Raw genomic sequence first — 20945 nt, 5'->3', positions numbered from 1 at the left:
TATCTCGCGCACAGATAGCCGGCGGCAGCCAGCTGATTCCGCGGCTTCTGGCAGTTCTGGCGGAAATAGTACGCGCGAGACTCAGCAGGTAGCGTGAGCGAACGGGGTCATAGCATTTAGCATTCGCGCACACACGTACGATACGTAATCCAACCAGAGATTAACGAAAATCCCAACTTTGTTGTTTTCAAAATGGTTTTCAAGCGCTCGCCCATCACTTGCCCCGTGCACTCAAAAACCGTGTAAAAAACCGACCCCTGTAAAACATCGCCTTACACAGTGCCTACACCGGGCCGCCGTGCTCGCGCGAGTGTCGGTAATCGAGCCAGCGGTAGTAGTAGCATCAGCAGCGACGATAGCCACAGGAACTGCAGCCTGCGAGCTATCTGTCAGTCGTTCATCTGCAGAGGACGACGAGCCTGCGCGAGGATGTCGGACAACGAAGAGGTTAGCTCGGACGACGAGGTCAACGGGGACGGGCCACCCATGGCCTGGGTGCCCTACAGTCAGAGAGAGCAGTGGCGGGACGTCGTGCCGCTCGCACAGGATGACGGGCCCAACCCCATCGTCGCCATCGCCTACTCCGAGAAGTGTGAGGACCCTCCTAACCGTCATGTTTTTTCCGCTCCGATAAGTATTTCTACTGGGGGTTCGATTACTTAAGTATGCCGTTTCGTCTGGACTTGTGCTTTTATCTGTTTCGAGTGCAGAGTTTCAGTGCCGACATAACCCTACTTTTCTCGCGCAGAGGGTCATAGGGAAAATCTCTTGTTGTTTTTCTTGTCTGCACTCTTGCAGGTGATTACCAAGTACGCTCAGACTTGACACGAGCGAGCGATTGATTGCTTTTCTTTTAACTCTCTTTATTGCATCGAAAAATAGGCCGATATGAGTACTTGTGTGTTGTTCCGGAGAGATGAGTCACCCACTTTTATTAGATGCAAAAATGTTAGAGACAGAATGGCTTATGTTTGACTTGACAGCGCAATGCAGCTGTAGGTATTTCATCGAGCCATTCTTGATGTTTTTAATAGAAATAATATACGAATAACCTGCTTGCTGCTTGCATGCAAGTTTTCTTCTTTAAAGATTCATCGAGTTTGATACTAATATACTAATATAGGAAATAAAACAAGCTTCGTAATCACAAGTAATCTTTTCTTATTTCATAGATACAGATTTTCTTAAGATTTTCTTGTTTTCAGTTAGAGAAACACACGACTACTTCAGAGCCATACTGAAGGCCAAGGAAAAGTCTGAGCGCGCTTTGAACTTGACCGCCGACTGCATTTGGCTAAATGCAGGAAACTACACAGTATGGCAGTATCGGAGAGAAATCTTGAAAGAGCTTGGAATAGACCTTAAGGATGAACTGAAGTTCGTTGAAGTAATGATCAAGTGCAATTTTAAGAACTACCAAGTCTGGCACCACAGAAAAGTCATTGTTGAGTGGATGCAAGACCCCAGTGCTGAGCTCAAATTTACCAGCACCATTTTAGAGAAAGATGCCAAGAACTATCATGCGTGGCAACATCGCCAGTGGGTCATATCAACTTTTAAGTGAGCATACTTTTCAATTTCAGCAACTACTGATGATATATTGCATTATTTTGTTGTAGTCGTGATCTCTAATGAGCAAATCAAATGCAATGATTTGATGTCCTATAGTTTTTCTGAGAAAGCTTGCCATTGAAATTAATTTGAAATGTGCTTTAATACAGTTTGTACGAGAATGAACTGAAATATGCTGATCAACTTATAACGCAAGATGTGTGTAATAATTCAGCATGGAATCAGCGATACTTTGTTTTAAATAACACTACACAGTTTGAACCACAAGTTGTTGATCGTGAAATTGATTATACGCTCAAAAAGATCTCAAATGTACCTTGCAATGAAAGCGCTTGGAACTACCTAAGAGGGTAAGATATTAATGTAGTGGTATGCATCATATTTGCATACAACAAAATTTCATCAATTATTTTTTTCAGTATTCTGATGCACGATAAGCAGGGAGGAGGTTTAGGTTTCAATAAAAAAGTTCTAGAGAAATGTAAGGAATTGTATGATGAGGGCCTTAGAATAAATCATCTTCTAGCTTTTATCGTTGATATCTGTCAGGAAAGGCATTCCTCTAATGATCCAGAAGAATCTTTTTTCACCACCAATAAGGCGTTCGAAGTAATAAAAATAAAGCATTGCCTATTTTGTTTGTGTATACAGTTATCTGAACTTTCTTAATTTATGAATGAATTTCGTGTTTTAGTTATGCGCAGATTTGGCCGAGAAACACGATAAGATTCGCAAAAGGTATTGGGAATACGTAAGTCAGCAATTGTCCGAAAAGTTAAAGTCTGCTACATAGTTATTGTCAAATAAAGACTGCAGATTACTTTTAAGTATAAGATGCTTAGGGTAACCAAATCGTTGGTCTCTTTGGTGTACTTATACTGACCTCTGAACTTTGTTCAAAGCAATTCCACGTTTGCAACTTGACGTAGTCCTTACGTATAGAATACAAAATAAAGAGTTACATTTGAATTTTACATTTTTATAATTTGCGACTGTTGATGAACTAAACCGTTTTCTAAGATATTTCTAAATGTAAATACAAAAAAGTCTACTTTTGATAATTTCTTGTAAATAATACGTAAGTTAATATATGCACGTTTTAAAAATATATTTATGTATTACGCGGTCATTGAATGGTAATCAAATCAAACAAAAAAGAATTAAATCAATACATACATATACAAGCATTCGAGGATACGTTAGATGCATCTGGTAAAGGCGGTTTTATACTATACTTTTTATACGTCAGAATTTTGTAATGATTAGATATAATAATCAACTCAAATAAATACAACACCTGATAGATGATTATTTGCATCACTATAAGTAAGGCCTACGTTAAAAAACGCAATGCAGCACACCAATGTATACATTTGTGATTAATTCAACAAATTCATTGCCATATAGATCTATACAAGCTTCGTTAATTTTTACAAAATGATGATGTAAAAAATAATAAATGTTTATATAATAAAAAAGTAGGTTTATTTACCTGCAGCCTTATTTTATATAAACATGTTTTTACGGAAAGTATTCGGGTTTAGAGAAATACAAAAAAGAACATGAGTTATCTATTTATTTTTATAAAATAGTTACATACTCCCATTTATAATACAATTTAATTAATTCATTCGTTTTAATTAATAATTACAATGGAAACCAATAGTTAACTATAGGCTCTGGCGTAAACTATAATTATGTATATCGACTCCGCAACGCCTTGATGACAATAAAAGTGCATATTATCTAATGCTTATGTATGCAACAATAAAACTGGTTCGTTACCAGTCCGATTTGCGCGCAGAGAAAATAACGTGGCGGTTTTCAAAATTCGTTCTAAGGTACCAAACTAAATCCATTTGCGTAAAAAAACTGTTCGCTTATGCTACGTGAATATGTTAATGTCAAGTACGCGGCGATAGTAAAATGGGGATCAAAAAGAATAACGGCGTCCTTTCATCTGTGCGCAAATCTATATAAAGTAATCGTTACACGCTCAACTTAAAGTTCATTTCGCAAGTAGCTACAAGCTGATATGGTAGTGTATGTGTTTGTTATTTATTTTTTTTAATTCTCGTTACCCTCACGCGCCAAAGTCCCTCACAATCTTCGAGGCAGTGGCGAGATCAGACTTGGTTGAAGCAACTCTCTGAAGCGAAGAAAGATTATTACGCAGCGTTTTAATTTTCCTGTTGTGTTCGCGTTTTCGTTCCTTGCGGATAAAGCGACGGGCAGTGCACGAGGCTCTGCGCCACCAGTCGAATTTGTTATTTCGTTTTCTCGCTGCTCCAGCCAAATTATAAAGGGATGTGTCTGCTCATACTTTTGCATACGTGGGAGTATCTTTTTTTTATTACATTATACATCGACGCTGGTATTTTTTATCTTGAGCCACTTTCCAAAGTACAATATACGTCTGATTCTATATGTACTTTTTTTTTATAAATCCTTGACATTTAACAGCACAGTTTATGGCTATTTAACATGTTTTCTTAATTATTGTTACGGTCTTTGTTCCTCCGTTCTCTGCGCTTAGCTAATTCGCTTCGTCGATCATTAATTGTTCTCTCTGCTCGAAGTATGCATTACCGAAAATTTTGCAAAAAAAGAAATATCTTTCAACGTTTGTCAATTTAGCCGTTAGCGAGATACTGATCATATATATATAATACATATAAAAGCTTGTAAGTTTATAAACGTCTTTAATAACGAGAATTTCGAAAAGAATGAAAATCATCCTTTGAATTTTGCAAAAAATTTCCGATTATAACCGCTACCTCTCGTTCTCTTCGACCTAAAATTTGCTTCGTATGATGACAAACTCAGTACTTCTCGAAAATACATCTATAAATACTTCTTCGGTGGAACCTTGCTCTCATAATATATAATCCTGCATCGTTCTGATTATACACGTAATGATCGACGCGATGTCGCCAGAAAACGTCAAGGGATGAATTTTTGCTCATCCGACGTTCATCGGCTTTCTTGCCGGTGTTTTATTATACACATTTTGCGTTAATTCGTTAGCCGTCGCCTTAATTAGCCTAACATTTAACAACCAACATCCAAACGATTACTTCGTACGCGCTCGCGCGTTGCGACCTATGAAAGTAACCATTCACTTTTTGCCGATGGAAATTAAAATTTGTTTGTTGATACTTGCGAAAATTTGCCAATAATCATATCCATAGCACAACTCGATATCATAAATCCATACAGCTGTTCGTAGAATTCATATCTGTGTGTGAGATTCGCTTTCACGAAGCCGTATAGGCGAGCCTCTCTCTCTCTTTAAAGCTATAAGACACGCAGCTTTATCATGGACATATACATATACGATAGATTTACACCGAAAATATATCGCCACGTATAGATGTATATTTTACTCTTTTATTTATTTCCAGATCTGCAATCGTGCTTCTGTTAACTCTCTTCTATCTCGTACAATTTTATATTTTATCTCTTCGACAATATCTTAAAGTCATTCTCTGCCAATCTTTAACGTCGCATAAAAATTATAATTTTTTTTTTCATATATACCTCTGCGAATTGATAAATTTGTGTCCGTCGTGACGCGCCTGAGAATTTATGTACAATCCGAACCCTGCCATGCACGTGTCCTGGTTACACCTTCTACAAGGGCTGTAATTATACTATAATAATAACACTTTTTCGAAGTCGCTAAATCCCGTCGAACATAGTTTTTCCCTTTCAAATCGATGCTGTGTTACGTGCGATATTTACAATACAGTTATTACAATTCTAATCTTCGAATAAAGAAGTTCGTCAAAATGGGAGCAGCGGCTGATTTATCTGCATTCGCTAAATAGTCGAAGCATAAGTATAGGAAAACTCGATTCGACGCGACAGTATGGCGAGCTCTAACGCAAAATAAATTACCGGCATATATAATATGTTCAAGATCTACTCGCACCATATAATGCGTATAGGCATATGTACTATTATACAGTCACCTGCTTTGTTAAATATGCTCGCGCTCTTTCATAAATAAATTCCAGGCGTTTATTCCAGCGTGCACATAACATACGATTAGGCTAATCTTTTTTTTTTCATCTCTCTCTATATATATTTTCTCTTATACGGATTAACTTTATTTATATTTTTTTTTCTTATGCTATATATACTCTCATAAAGTCTATGATTGGACCATCGTCAGCCATTGCATACACAGCCCGATCATATTTGTATTTTCAGCTTTTCACCATTGTATTTGTCGGATTCCATTGTCGTCGGTTTATTTTTGTTTCGTACGTGCGCGAGTTAAAAAAAGAGATTGTTTTAATTCGTTATCTTCGCTCGCATGATCCCTTGCTATAATTGTCATATTGGGTTTACAAGTGTAAACGTCGACTTCGAAATACCTTCACGTTGTTTGCTTTCTCAGATCCTTATTGTTACAGGTTGCACGACGGAGCCATATTTTTTTTCACGATTTCAAAATATATCTTCATTTTATTCTTTCGACTTTTTCTCAATAATTTATACTTTTATTCAATTTGTACATGGAAAAACCAGTTATATATCAGAAAGTATAATACTTTTATATTTTCTGCTCACCATTACATGGGCTGTATGCATAATAACGAAAATAGTTTCTCTATTCGTATTTAAATTTCGATTTCGATATAGAAAAATACCTTCGCGATATTGAGAAAAAATCGGCACTGATACGAGTTCATCGCAGCATTGCTGACAAGGTGAAAACTCGTGGAATTAAACTGTCAAAGCTCTGCAAAGCTCCTTAAAATTCGACATTTTTACTGAAACATGAGAGAAAAATATTTCTACGTGTAGGAGTAGAAAGAAAAGTATGCATGACAGCTCGATTCCACTCTAGCCTTTGCCACATTCTCGATCCTGTACCTTGCATTTGTACGATTTCCCAGCTCTTTCTCTCGCAATTCGCAGACCGGACGTGCGCGCAGCTTCGAGTCGTAAGCCGTCGCCATTATTCGCATGTGTATGTGTTCGAGCCCTAACGCGCGCGTGTGTGTGTTGCTATCTATATCGAGGAGAGGAATTGTAGACTTTTGAATAGAGTATTCGTAGATCTGCCGCGACAGATATATAAATATAATAGAAGTTATAGTCGCGCCCTAGAACAATTTTCATTATGCGCATATAAGTTAGATAGACGTAGAGTAGTAGAGAAGGTATATAGATATCATTCCTACGCTCAATTTCTCTGCACGTGTTCTTATTGGTTTTAGCTACGAAGAGTATAGTATAGAAGGTTTGCCCTCATCAGTAATTGCGCCGCGGAAATGGGAAAATAGGTGCTTCGGATTTCTTTGCAAAAATACTTTTATGTATACATTAGGTAATGAAGCATTTTCGAATAGAACGAGGAAAAACAGAGCGAACATATGTTTAAATCAAAGAACTTTTTATCCTAATTTAATGAATTCGTATTAGTTCTTTAGTATATTTCATTATCAAGCTGATCGTTATATATTTTGTAGTTTATTCCGATTCTTCGTATAAATTGAATTCTAGAAGTAGCTTAATATAACCAATATAATATTACCTGTAGCCATTGGATTTTTAAATCGCGTAGAGAATAGACTTATAGCTAGTACAAAGAAGAAGTTTACTCGAATCAGAATAAATTATTGTTTTTCGGTCTCGTTGTTAGAAAATATACAGATGATGAATTCGCGAACCCTTCTAATCTTTTGCAGCTGGTTATTTTTCAAAAACACATATTTCTATAGTTTCAAATGCCTATGTACTGGAGGTAACTCGCGTAGCTCTTTTATAATTCAAAGATATTACACACTGCACAGAGTTTTACTACACGACAGATATAAACTTTTATACGCTCGGGCAAGAGATGGAAGAGTGTGCTTCTCTGTCTCTCTTTTTTACCAAGAGATATCAAGAAGATAAACAACACAGCTCGTTCACTCGCCTTAGACATAGTCGAATCTACAATTTTATGAGATAGTATAGGTATTTTTTATATTCGTTCGATTTCGCGCTTCGATCGCGGAATCCTCGTTTAAATTGTTCTCAATACTCGTGGATACTTTTTTTTTAATTAGCTCCAGTGTATATGATATTTTTTATACATTTACGATTAACGTCAAAGACATACGGTAGTGATAGAGTTCACATGAGACGTGCACATTCGATGTGCATTATCTCATTTTCATCTTCGTAATATAATAATAATTATAATGATAATTAATTTATAATGCTTACGTGCTATAAACAATACAGGCGCTGCTAATAATCGAAGACTTCGTTTCTCTCCCACGTTTTCCTTCTCTCAATGAATTCTTTTTTTAAATTTGACATATATCTTTCGATTGCACGATTCGAATTTAAATTTTACGTTGCTGTGTTACGGACGTCTCGTTTAGTCGGTTTATTCAATCATCGTTTTAAAATGCAGTTGCCGAAAGAAAGATACTTTTACGATACATGCAGCCGCTCTTTTATATTCATTTCCGAAAACTTAGGCAGTGATGTTAAAAATGATTATATGCGCGTCTTCTCTGAAATTCCATCATTGATTGCGCTGTGCGCGCGTTCGTCGTTTTTCATAGAATCAATAATGTTCTCTATCTTACAAAGCGAATACTTTCCGAGAAAAATGTAACGTCTAGTTAAATTTTATGTATCGTACATGCTTTATGCACGTAACTATATATAATACGTAAATTTATTATAACTATATAGTTTTATCAGATAGAAATATAACAACTGACCTTCGTATGTTCCACTACGTTATATAAAAACATGTTTATCACTTAAATACTATCGTCAATATATTATAATTAAACGAAATTTATCACATATTTCCGTTTAACTATATCAGAAGATAATATATAATGTTATTACAAGCGTCGCACTTGCACGACTTTGAACGGACGTGAGTTAGTTATTCATGCCGTTGTTATAGAAAACAAATTGAAAAACTAATTGCAAACGACGCACACGTAGCACATCTTCCTCGTTTCTTAACAGCCCGATTGTTCAATATCTCTATATATAAACTCGATATTCCTCTTTAAGTTAAATATCTCGTCATAAAAATAAAACCCCACATCCCCTTATGCATAACTTACGTAGGTATACAATATATAATATATGCGTGGCGTACATGGGCTCGTGTACCGCCTCTTAAATTCTATCAATAAACAATGATTTTTCGCAGGCTCGCCACTACGCACTCCGTTCACAACGAAAAAAAAATTCGATAAAAAAACAACGACGACTCCCTCGTACCTGTATCTACATATACTTATGCTCTGGACACTTCTTCGTAATATATATTTTATATATTCACCCTGAACGCGATCACGCGCGCACGTTTGTTCGTTTAAATATACACTTTGTTATTCGGTTATTTTTCTATTTATCTGTGTTTACTCGTTACGCAACTCTGTAACCTTCCCTGTTTATCATTTTTATTTTATTCTATTTTTTTTTATTTTTAATACTTTGATATTTATCATAGACTTTGTATTGTAGTAGCTTCATTTCTCTTTAATTTATATAGATACGATTTTTCGTTAAAATTATACGGCTTGAGCAGTGAATTTTTCATATCGAAACCCTAGCTTTTGCCGATCGAATCAAATACAAGCTCAACTAATCGGAAACTGCGCCGAAATCGCGTATATAGGATAAAACGATACTGCACGAACGTAACTTTTTTTATACGAAACCGTGAAATACCTCGTATCTAAGTAATAAAATCACATCCGTTTCTCTTTAAATATTTTTCCTTCCCGACTCAACTCTCTCTCTCTCTTTCTCTCTCTCGTCTCTGCAGCTTAACAGTTAACAAACGTGCGGCTACAAGCTAAGGTCAACACGTGGATTATTTGGCACCGTTACGCTCCCCCTCTAAACTTCCTTTCCTCTATTACAATATACCTCGTATTCATCAAACGATCGCGAGGGGACTATACAAACAACTCACCCCCCTTTCGGACATAGACTATAGAGTACAAACAGCTTTTCCTTGCAATTTTCGCAGTGTTTTCTTAATTTTCTTAGACAAAAGAGAGAGCAGCTCTCATTGCTTCGCGACTAGACGCGCGCCTCCGGCGACTTTCGATCGCCGGGTTGTGCTGCTGCTGATGCGGTGGTGGTGCTGGTGGTGTGGTGGTAGTGCTTCAGAGACGATTCTGGCAGATAATATCGAAGTGAGCGACTGCTTAGGGCAGCTCAGGTCCATGGCGAGTAAAGGGGGCGCGCCGCGTGTCAGAAGGCCGTGTCCAAAGCCGCGATGCCCTCGGTTATCTCCGGGTCGTTGTTGCAGGCCTCCATGAATTCGGAGAGCGTCACCACACCGTCCTTGTTGCCGTCCATTTTCTGAGAAATAAAAGGTGCGATATTTTTAAAATTTTTCGGAGAATAAAAGCGCGCAGTTGACGAGTCAGTCCAGCTACTCGCGCACAGACCTTGAATTATGTTCCACGTGTTTTCCGAACAACTGATACTTAATAATAACAGAACAATTCATAAAAGCCAAAACGCGTAACAACGCAGTCGATTTATCAATCGTCCGACGCGACTAATGATTCCCTGATTTACCAAGCAATCAAAACAAAATTAACAAAAATGTCGAGCTACCCTTCACACAGTCCTCGATATATCCCTCGGCATTTCGAGTGACCTTCGTAATTCGCTCTCGAGGCCAGAGCTGTGCGCTCAACTCACACACACACAATGGTCGTCGGATTATCGCAGCCTCTCGCGCGCTCTCTGTCATTCGATTAATTAAAAAGGGCTGAAAATAACGATCCAACGTCCGTTACAGCTGGCGTGTGTTACATGCTCGGCCGCGCAGTTGCGCTGATTAACTGCATACGCTACACCGCCGTGGGGCTTGACAATGCGCGAACAAACGGACCTTATTAGGGTTTTATTGTCGATGCCGCGAAAGATGATTAAAAAGATACGCGGCGGTCCGCGCGTCGAGATTCCGTAGCTGCGGGACGGAGGGATTGAATGGTTGAGCGATTATTCGATTTGCGAAGCAAGCATAAACGAGCTTCGATGTGTACGGCAGTAAGCTTGATTGTTGCCCTTGTGCAGAGGTTTTGTACGGTGGACAATGATTTTGAATTATTTTTTTAAAAATATTATTAACGCCAAGTGAAAAATTCATATCTCTTCATCTTTTGTTACGTGGAACCACTCCACCTACGTACGGAACTCAAAGTCTCTCTAGTCTCTCCTCTGAGTGCGGCAGCGACTAATCAACTAACCGACGAAGTCTATCGTTTGCTCTTGTCCTTCCCATGCTTCTTTTTGCTGCTCCTAGCCATCCCTCTAGAGCGAAACAACTTGCTCGCTTCTCCAGCTCTTATACGTCTGTTAGAAGCGCGAACTGTTCGTTTTCGCGGTACCTATACAAGACGAGTTATGTTCTTCGACGTGGCTTGGAGTAACCGAGGTGTGTATGTTTTGTGAAGTTCAAAAGTGATCGGGAATTTACAGGTACGTGGCTTTCGGAAGAACTGAAGAAAGCTATTTTCATGGGTTATGAGCCTAGATCACAGCTATACACGAAATATGGCAGTACGGAGTTGCTGAGGGTCTATTTAGCGAATATGTCAATAAGTTTATGAAGTATAAAGAAGAAGCTACTGGCTGGCCTAGAAATACAAATAATGACGAAAGCGAAAAGAATCGGTACGTAAAAGAATATTTGAAACGTGAGGGAATACGTTTGGATCCCGAAAAGATGGCGAGTAACAAAGGTGCCCGGCTTATTGCCAAGGGCTGTTTAAATAAATTCTGGGGAATGTTTGGTCTAAGGGATTATGATAGAACCAATTTCGGTAAAACCGGAGATAAACTAATTAAAATCGCTGCAAGCCAGAAGCGAGAGTTGAGGAACGTGGTGCCGATCAATGAATCTAATTACTACTACCAATAGCGTGATAAAGAGAAATATATGAAGCCTAATATGAAGAAGAGCTTACCAATAGCCGTCTATGCAACTGCACAAGGTCGCTTGGAATTATATAAATATTTGGAAAAATTGCGCGAATAAGTTTTGTATTATAACACCGATTGGTGCATATATGTACGAAAAACAAACGAACCCGAACTGGTAAGACTGGTAAAACTTTTTAGCCGACATGATTAACGTGCTTAAAGATCATCATGAGGAGGGTAGTTACATTAAAGAATTTGCCTCCTATGGTCTGCAAAGGGGCTTACAGAGGGGCAGATAGCGACTCGGACCACTTCCTAGTAGTAGCCAAATTAAGAGCTAGACTAGTAGCGAATCAAAATAGTAAGCGAGCAAACAAGGTAGAAAGCTTCGATATTGTGAAACTACGAGATAGAACAGAGCGAATTAGGTACCAGATAGAAATTAATAACAGGTTTCAGGCACTTGAAGAAGCAAACACATCGCCGGAGGGGAATGACGAACCGAATAGCTTATGGGGGGACATCGAAAAAACGGTAAAAGAGGCCGCGAACAAAGTACTGGGTAAAAAGAAAAAGCCAAAGAGCAAACCATGGTTTGACGAAGAGTGCGAACTCTGGTTTGAAAGGCGCAAAAAGGCTAAATTAGATAGCTTACAAAATAGAAGCGATAGGACCGTAGAAGAGTATTCTAACGTAAGGAAACAAACGAGCGCGATCTACAGAAATAAGAAGCGGGAGTATCAAAAGAATCTTATTAGGAGAATAGAAACTAACAGTAAGGAAAATAACCCCCGCGAAATGTACAGAGGGATTAACGCCATCAGAAAGGGTTTTAGGAGTAGAGCGCAATTGATGAAGGACGAAAACGGGGACCTCGTAACAAATGACAACGAATTAGGGGACGAAATTCACACTGCTGAACCTCACGTGGAGGAACCGAGCTACCAAGAAGTAGAGGCCGCGATTAAAAAACTAAAAAACAACAAAGCCGCGGGAAATGACTCTATACCAGCTGAGTTACTCAAATATGGGGGCGTCGAGCTCACTTTCAAAATCTATAAACTAGTATGTGCCATCTGGAAAAATGAAACAATACCCGAAAATTGGAAGGAATCTATCATTATACCTTTTTTTTAAAAAGACTGCAATAACTATAGGGGTATTTCACTTTTAGCAACGCGCTACAAAGTTCTGTCAAACGTAATACAAGCTAGACTCACTCCATTCGCAGAAGATATAGTAGGAGATTATCAGTGCGGATTTCGGCGCAACAGATCGACGAGCGATCAAATGTTTACCATAAGACAGTTGTTAGAGAAAAAGTGGGAATTTTGCGAAACCACACACCAACTATTTATAGATTTTAAAAAAGCGTACGACTCTATTAAGCGAAGCAAAATGTATCAAATTCTAGTACTTCTCGAGGTACCGAAAAAACTCGTGAGATTAATTCAAATATGTCTGAACGGAAGCACGGGAAAGGTCCGAGTAGGCGGTAATGTATCAGAACCCTTCATGATACGCGATGGTTTAAAACAAGGGGATGGGCTCTCTACGGTGCTGTTCAACTTAACGTTAGAGTATGCCGTTAGAAGAATGCAGGTTAGCCAGCTGGGCGCAACGCTTAATGGAACAACGCATATACTAGGTTATGCAGATGATTTGGATATACTGGGGGATTGTAGGGAAACGGTAGCAAGAAACGCGGAAATCCTCATAAAAGCGGTGGAGTATACAGGGTTAGAAGTGAGTGAATCAAAAACAAAGTACATGATTGTGGATAAGCTAGGCATCTGCAGAGGGGAGGAAGATCTCAGAGTTGGGAATTTTACTTTTGAAAAGGTTAGCGAATTCAGGTATCTGGGTACGACCATAAATGATAGAAACGAGATTAATGTCGAAATAAATAAGAGACTCCATTCGGGTAATGCTTGCTTCTACGCCGTGAGTAATTTACTTAAGTCGAGGCTGTTGTCTAAAAACGTTAAAATAAGAATATACCGGACAATAATACTGCCGGTGGTTCTGTACGGGTGCGAAACGTGGGCTCTCACTAAGCAGGCGGACAACCGTTTTAGGGTATTTGAAAATAAAGTCTTGCGAAAAATATACGGACCGAAGAAAGATGAGGAAACCGGGGAATGGAGGAGACTACACAATGATGAGTTACACAATCTGTACGCGTCACCAAATATTAACAGAATAATAAAATCGCGCAGATTGGGATGGGCAGACACGTAGCGAGAATGGGAGACGACCGTACGGCAGCGCGTGTCATGAAGGGCAACGTAAAAGCGGGTCTAGTAGAAATAGGACGGGTGGGTGTCGATCGGAGAGTTACATCTTGGGTGGGGTTGACACAAGATAGGGCAGCGTGGAAGGCTTGCGTAGATGAGGCGATGAACTTTCGAGTTCCAAATGCCACGTAAAAAAAAATGGTCCGCAAAGGTATTCCTACATTGTCTAAAGTCGAAAAAAACTTGCTGTTCGATGCAGCATGATGTTATTACGAGAACCGTTTCAAGAAGATTGGTGAAGCAGTTTTGCAAACGCGTTTATCCACAAGAAGATAAGTCCTATCCGTACGGTACTGAAAGCCCAAGACAATGATAATTTTCTGCTTTTTCTTCGCTATTATGTTCTTTATTATAAAAAAATAACTACTGGTCTCGGTGTTTAAGTCTCAAATTAAATGGTGTGCAAGCAGTCAAAAGCCAATTTATCAAAAGTCAAAATTATCTCAATTCTTTATATCACATAAAATTTATATATATATTCAACACGCAAGCTTATTTCAATTTGGACAAAATTATCCGATGTCCCGATATTCAGTAAACATGGACAGTTCATGAGCGCTAATAAACTTCCCGCAAATAACTCGTAGACGATCTGAATAATGTGGCATGAATGGACACTCCCTCCGCAGTGTCCGCGAATAATTCGCCGAAAGGAGGGGTAGTAGGCCAAAGGAATTCTCGCAGTCGCCGCGTCTGATAGATGTTCCCTGCGCCCCTATACATCGCGATCTATGCGTATACGGCCCACAAACTCACGGCGCGCACATTAACCCGCGATCGGCGATCGAAAACACGCTTTCAGTGGCTAATAGTCTCGGCCCAAGAGGCGATCAAGACCCAATATATATATATATATATATATATATATATATATATATATATATATATATATATACATATACATATATATACATATATTACACGCGGTCGCGCATTAAATCCCATGCATACGTCGGAGGCATAATTTTGCATGTCGATGAGCTTCCGGACTGCCGCGGCGATTTTCATGTCAAAACATCGGTAATTAGATGCGCTCGGAGAACACGCTTGGGCTAAATTTGTACGAAATTTCGGAATAACTTAGCCGGCCGCGCAGCGCAGGACACGATGCAAGACTAATGAGCTCATACGCGCGCGCGCGCGCGCGCTGTTTGTCTTGAGGAATATCGCCCTAGAGTGCTGTGCCGTGCGCGAGGACGCGCGATGATCCGCAGTTTGTACGGAGAGCTGAAGTGGCCTCACCACTGAACGGTTGCTACTCGTGCATGATTATCCGTTTTCAAGACGCGCGCGCATACGAAAATTGTCAAGATAAGACACTTAGCCTTTCGGGCTTTGAGCGAGAGTATAGAGTCTATGCATCAGAGGCGACGTAAACAGCTGAGCTAGTGCAGTGCAATGCGGCGGAGACGTATATTAGACAAGTGGCGTGTCGACTATACGATGACGCTGAATACGCACCGCAAGTGCCGAGGGAGGCTGCTGGCAACATCGCCGTGCAGGCTTTTAGCCCCGATTCGGCTCGTGCTCGCGCAGGAGTCAAACGTGTGCGATGAATATGTTATGAGTGACTTTCGGGGCTGATTCGTAAAGCTATCCGATTGTATAGGTAGGTCTGTACTACCGCAATTCCCAGACGAGGCATATACGGTCCGAAACGGGAACTGTAAATCGGGGCTTTCTTGGGGTTCACTTATCGGGCGTTCTCGTTAATCTAGCCTACATAGGAACTTCGGGCAGTTGCTGTTAAGGGACGAAGTATCGGCTCTAAATCGCGTACTTCTGGGGTTTACTCATCTTTTACCTTTTCTGCTGTTTATAGATCTTTTACTTTTTCGCGTTGTAATTATTATTTATTATTTTTTTCTTAGGGTTATTTCGTCGCTGGCTCTGAATAATTTGATCGGATCATGGTGAAACTTGTGTTCGAATCAGAACAAGCAGCATTTTACTGGACGTTCATGACACCCATTCATTTTTCTCGATTTTCCTCCGCTATGTAACAGTCCGAATGGTCGAGAGGCGCAGCAGAAACTTGGGCCGATTGAATTAGCGTTTGAAAGTCGCGCCTCGAGTTTTATACACTTAGCTCTCATGCCCCACGGGTCCATTAACGCGCGGCAGTTCTTTCCCGCATTGTGTAACGTCTGCGCCTTTCACCTACGGCTAACGAGTTGGAATTACTTTTTAAAATTCAGTCTCTTAGTCTCGACGTGGTGAGTTACTTTACTACTGTACAAGGTTGGGGTATCGGATCGTTTTCGTTAATTTATGAAAAGAATAGGCATCGCTTGAAAAGTCAAACACGCATGATCGGTTTGCTTCTCTCAAATGTGCCAAATGACACGCTTTTCGTGCAAAATGAAACCCGACCTGCGTTTGCACTTTAAAGCAGGCTTCGATTTTCGTCGTCGTTTTCTCGAATCAGCGCGACGAGCTGTCGAATATGTAGCGCGACAGAGGGACGGGCTAGAAATTGTCTGAACTAGAAAACGTCACTCTCTGCGTGTGGTATACATTCGGATATCGTTATATACGCGCCAGAGCCTGGTGTGGGAAGGTTTGATATTACACCGCGGATAAGTGAATTCTTCGTCCTGTTAATATTATTCAGATCAATTGAATATCCATACCTCAAAGAAAATTACTACCAGTCGTTGAAATGCAAAGTTCCAAAAGTCGCAATAAATTATCGCAACCGGTACAACGTGCTCTATGGCTCCCTTTTCTCTTCATCCGCGACGTGATATTTCACACCGCTACGGCGAAGGCTTTTTTGGTGAAGAAACAACGCGGCGGTGAATGGAGTAGCCTCGATGCACTTTTGAAAGCCCATCAGCTTTGAGCATATATTTATTATTGCATTTTTTGATTTCACTTACTGTGCGCACGAATAAGGCTCCGAAAATTTCAAGCGTATAAAGTCAATCTTTGGCGCGAAAAAATACAGAGCCGAAAATTCCGGCACGCCACGCCGCCGAAAATCCCATTCTTCTCGCGTGCAAATAAGTCGCACGAAAAAAGACACGCTGCGAGAAAGACTGAAAAAAGATGCCCTCGATTCGACGGAGCGTGAATTTAGCGACACCTCAGAGGCTCGTCGTTGGCGTCGTCTAATTGGCCAGGGGACAGGTTTTTCCTGTCGGTGGATTTTCGCGCTAATTAGTTCTATTATTTTTTTTCAAATCTGTTCTCATACAGTCTGTCCGACTAAATTCGATTCGAACCACTGCATAATTTTCTTATACTCACGTTTTATCGAGCTATAATAAATTTGTAGTCCAGTTCTCACGTCGGTGGGAGAAAAATCAAGGAAATATCGCAAACCGATTTCCCGATCACGCGCAGCGATAAAATTAAGCGGAATATAGGACTGCATTACCTGGAACATCCGGTCGACCTTCTGCCTGACGCCTTCGTGGTTATGGCTGAGATTTGGATCGGCGAATTTGCCCATGAGCTCGTAAACGGCGGTAACGATGTCGGTCATTTCCTCGCGCGTTATGCAGCCGTCGCCGTTGATGTCGTACAGGGAAAACGTCCAGCGCAGCTTCTCGTCCATCGAGCCGCGCGACAGGATGCTCAGGCCCACGACGAAATCCTGTAATCACCCAATCATTCGTATATAACATGATGTCGCGGTAAATTGCGCGGCAGAATTTTCGGGTATTTTCGGGACGAGGCTTTGGTGCAGCACCTTACGCAAACATCCTGTTATGATTCTTCTGGACGTTTAAAAGCTTTTGTGTACAAGCGTCTGGTCTGCCATCCGCACTCGCTACACTTACGATTTTCGCTTTTCGAGTATATATATATTATCTCGGAAAAAGATTTATTTTCAGTTACACTAAAAGCTTTCAGCGGCGGATACCCGCGTTCTTATACGCTCCGCCCATTTCCCGCTAAACACACGCCCGATTTGCTTCGTATCGATATACTGACCCCGAAAGTTTCTCCGACAAAAATTGCAGCGCATCGAAAAGCTCTCAATCAGAACATCCCGCCTGCTCGATCTCGATCTCGCAATTGCGCCGCGAAAAATAATTCATTCATTCCGCCGCACGAGTTCTTATATCGCAGCTTCGCCAGCCGCTCGTAAATTTCGAAGCTTTCAGGAGCGGAATTACGGGCGGAGGTATTGAGATATCTCTATATACGCGCCCGTCTCATCATATGATTCTCGCGAGAGCGTCTTTATTTATAACCCATAAATAAAGTTGCGGTGGGGTGGCGAAATGTTTGCGTACGCAAGATACGACTGCCGGAAAGTATTAAGTATAAAAACCGCGGATGGTATTCAGTGATAGCCCTTCCCTTCGTATTGACGACGTCGACGAGTTTGGAATCGTGACTGATTCAAAATGAACGTCCATCCAAAATACGTCGCCCTGAAAGTGAAAAAAAAAAAATTGTCGAATAATAAAAGCTCGCGAGCACACAAAGGCGGGAAGAAATAACCGCCGCTGAGCGATCATAAATCCGTGAGCTTGCGGCAGCGGCTGGTACGTAACAAAAAAGGCGAGAAGCGGCATCTTCTGTATCTTATTGGTTTCTTAGGTCAGGCAGTTTTTGCCCGGCGTAAACGTAAAAGTTTAGAGCCCGCTTTCGCTGTATGCTGCACCGAAGGGCCATTATGAGCCGCTGTCGCTGCCGCTGCGCTGAAAAGCTCCAGCTGCGGGAGGTTATACAGACGAGGATAAAAATGGCTGATAAGACTTTGATCGAAGGCTGCGGTATAAGTGTGGACAGTTTACTTTTCAAATTGGTGTTTCCGCAGAACTTTTCAGCAGTAACTTGGAGAAAAATCATTCACTGCGTGATCATAAAATTCCTCTCCACGACTATTACGTGCGGCACTTAATCGCGCGTTAATTACGGAGACTAATCGGCGGCGGGCCGGGCAGATAACGCTCTGGAGCTTGCGCTTCGGCCCTCGGGGTGATAAAGTTCGACGTGAGAGAGGTAGAGAACGTTCTGGAAAGCCTGACACGACGTGGCGGGATGTGCGGCTCGATGCGCTGCGCACACGTGTGGTTGGTGAAATTTCGGGGTGATACAATGACGGCAGCTCGCGGCGAGGATTTACGAGTCGGTGGGCTCAGCAGAGACTTTATATAAATAGAATAAACTTGTTTTGAGGGTTTTGTCAAAATTATGAATTTCAAGTTATTATATTTCACCTTTATTCCTTGTGAATTATTCCGTAGAAACAGTCTGATCTTTATTTTCTATAATTTATTCAATCTAATCTTTAGACGGCATACTCAGACCTATTATGGCAACGACACTTTTATAATAAATGAGCAATGAGGCGCAATTATCGCGGTCGGTAAGAACCAAGGCACGCTTCGTCCAGCTTTTAGTACGTTATACAAAGCTATTATGATGGTTTGGTGTAAATAACATCAACTTCGCTCCAAACAATCTTGTATGGAGTGCGCCGTGACTTTTTTATACCACTTTTTTACGACGTCACATCTCTTTCAATTCGAGATGAGTTATAGTATTAAATGACTCACTTTTTTTTCAAATTTTCATTGATGAATTACATCTGCTTTGTCTTTTATGGCTAGATTACACGATGAGAAAAAGAGTAGAGCGTGCCTTTGTTAAAAATCATAATTTATGTAATCATTCAATTACCTCGAGTGATCCACTTTGGTATAGTTTAAGTCAGTGGATTGGAATTTTTTTCCGACAAAGTGTAGCTCGAGTAGTTCCAGCAAAAGGCTGCGACGTGCCTATATGCGCCAACTATTTTCGCTCGTCAAAGACCCGGCGATCTCGAGCGGCATTGCGCAGATTGTGCTGCACTGAATCGAGTTAGTTAGAACAGTGCAATGTTTGGACCGCGAAATTGCCGCTAAAAGTTTTGATTAGAAAAGCTGATGCAGGAAATTAAATTTGTCGCTGAGGCGAACGTTTGATCATTAAAGCACGCATCTGATGAACCGTCATGAAATTTTCGGCTAAAATCGCTGCGTCTGGCACAAAAAGCTGATCTATCGGATTAAATCGTCTGAAAGTTCGCCTCTCGCATGATTCGTCTGTCTCGAAAAGTTATCCGATCAAAAGCCACTCCATCCGTACGAACGCGTCGAACATATGAATTCATAATCGCACTGTAACCTCGATTCGAGATCGCGTAATTCACGTTACGCAAGATCCTCTTAAAAAACTTCGAGCCTATGTCAACAAGCAAGCGGATATATGCCGGCGACGTAATCTGCGTCAACTTCTCCCGGCCGTAATATCGCCGGCATCGCGTATATACGAACGCAGCATAAATTCTTCTTCGCACTTATTGGAAATTCTATGCATCCCTGAGTTGGCCGACTGGCCTGAATATCGTTCCGAAGTCGCGAAGCTGCGTGCACGAGCTTGGCGAGCATAATTCGACGCATTTATTTGTCATTATATCCTTCGCTTGATTGCCCGCGAGGGTTCGCAGCGGGAAGTGGCATTGCCGTTGCAAGAGAAAGTGTTGTCGCATCAGTTCTGAAGATTCTATCAGAACACGCGAGCTCCCATCACAGGCCAATTTCCTATCCCAACACCACAGCCGGCCAGCTACAAACCAGTCGCTTCGTGATGCATAACTCACGTATAGCCGCGCGGCTGAGCAGCTCAGCCCGGCCGAAGAAAGCTAGCCAGCGGATTTCCTCGCCTACAGCGTCGGCAGCCGAGAGGCGCCGCGGCTGCGGTCTGCGGTCACTTTGAGCCGTGTACATGCGCTTATTATCGATACACGCGTACAGCGAGCGCAGGGCTTGTTGCACGCCAGGTGAGAGAGAGAGAGAGGAAGCGAGAACGCGGAGATTGGCTATTGATTTTCGCGCGGAAAAATTGAATGGCGCGCGGCAGCAGACACTATAGCACAAGTGGCTGCTCGATGATTGCTGCTTCCGGTCGCACCTGTGTATTAGATTTTTTGCCTTTTCGCTTCTAGAGAGGTATATGCGGTGGACTAGTGCTACTACTACGCTTTCGAAAATTCTCCTCGAAGTGCAGACGCATCGATGAAAACAACTTACAATATAGCCGACACAGCTGCGCAACTACGGCCACGAAAGCTCGCACTATCAGCGTGTCTCGCAGCCGCATCGCATGGAAACTCAAGCTCCAGCCCGAGGCGTGGACTTTGACGTGTAT

At 41.1% G+C, this 20945-nt stretch overlaps 2 protein-coding genes across 3 annotated transcripts in view; one reads left to right on the top strand and one right to left on the bottom strand.

The window, feature by feature from the left end:
- Positions 1-72: 72 nt before the first annotated feature.
- On the top strand, positions 73-3322 carry LOC100123894 (protein farnesyltransferase/geranylgeranyltransferase type-1 subunit alpha). 2 transcript variants are annotated; one of them, XM_001607612.6, is made up of 5 exons: positions 73-592; positions 1206-1560; positions 1722-1922; positions 1992-2181; positions 2267-3322. In XM_001607612.6, the coding sequence occupies exons 1-5, from the start codon at positions 430-432 to the stop codon at positions 2363-2365; spliced, it is 1008 nt and encodes a 335-aa protein (XP_001607662.1). In that variant the 5' UTR covers positions 73-429; the 3' UTR covers positions 2366-3322. The 2 variants fall into 2 exon arrangements, with proteins under 2 accessions (XP_001607662.1, XP_008215617.1); XM_008217395.4 differs by having other exon boundaries at positions 73-634.
- The window catches only part of LOC100123891 (Kv channel-interacting protein 4), a 42555-nt gene continuing 24741 nt past the window's right edge, over positions 3132-20945 (bottom strand). The window contains exons 8-9 of the mRNA XM_031921243.1: positions 17176-17394; positions 3132-9921 (exon numbers count right to left, since the gene is read on the bottom strand). Coding sequence (XP_031777103.1) covers positions 9811-9921; positions 17176-17394 — 330 coding nt within the window. The 3' untranslated portion in view covers positions 3132-9810. The remainder of the gene's footprint in view (positions 9922-17175; positions 17395-20945) is intronic.

Source organism: Nasonia vitripennis, chromosome 1 (assembly GCF_009193385.2).
Source record: "Nasonia vitripennis strain AsymCx chromosome 1, Nvit_psr_1.1, whole genome shotgun sequence".
NCBI lineage: Eukaryota > Metazoa > Arthropoda > Insecta > Hymenoptera > Pteromalidae > Nasonia > Nasonia vitripennis.
The sequence above is the reverse complement of the archived record's forward strand: the minus strand, read 5'-3'. Positions and strand labels throughout refer to the sequence as shown.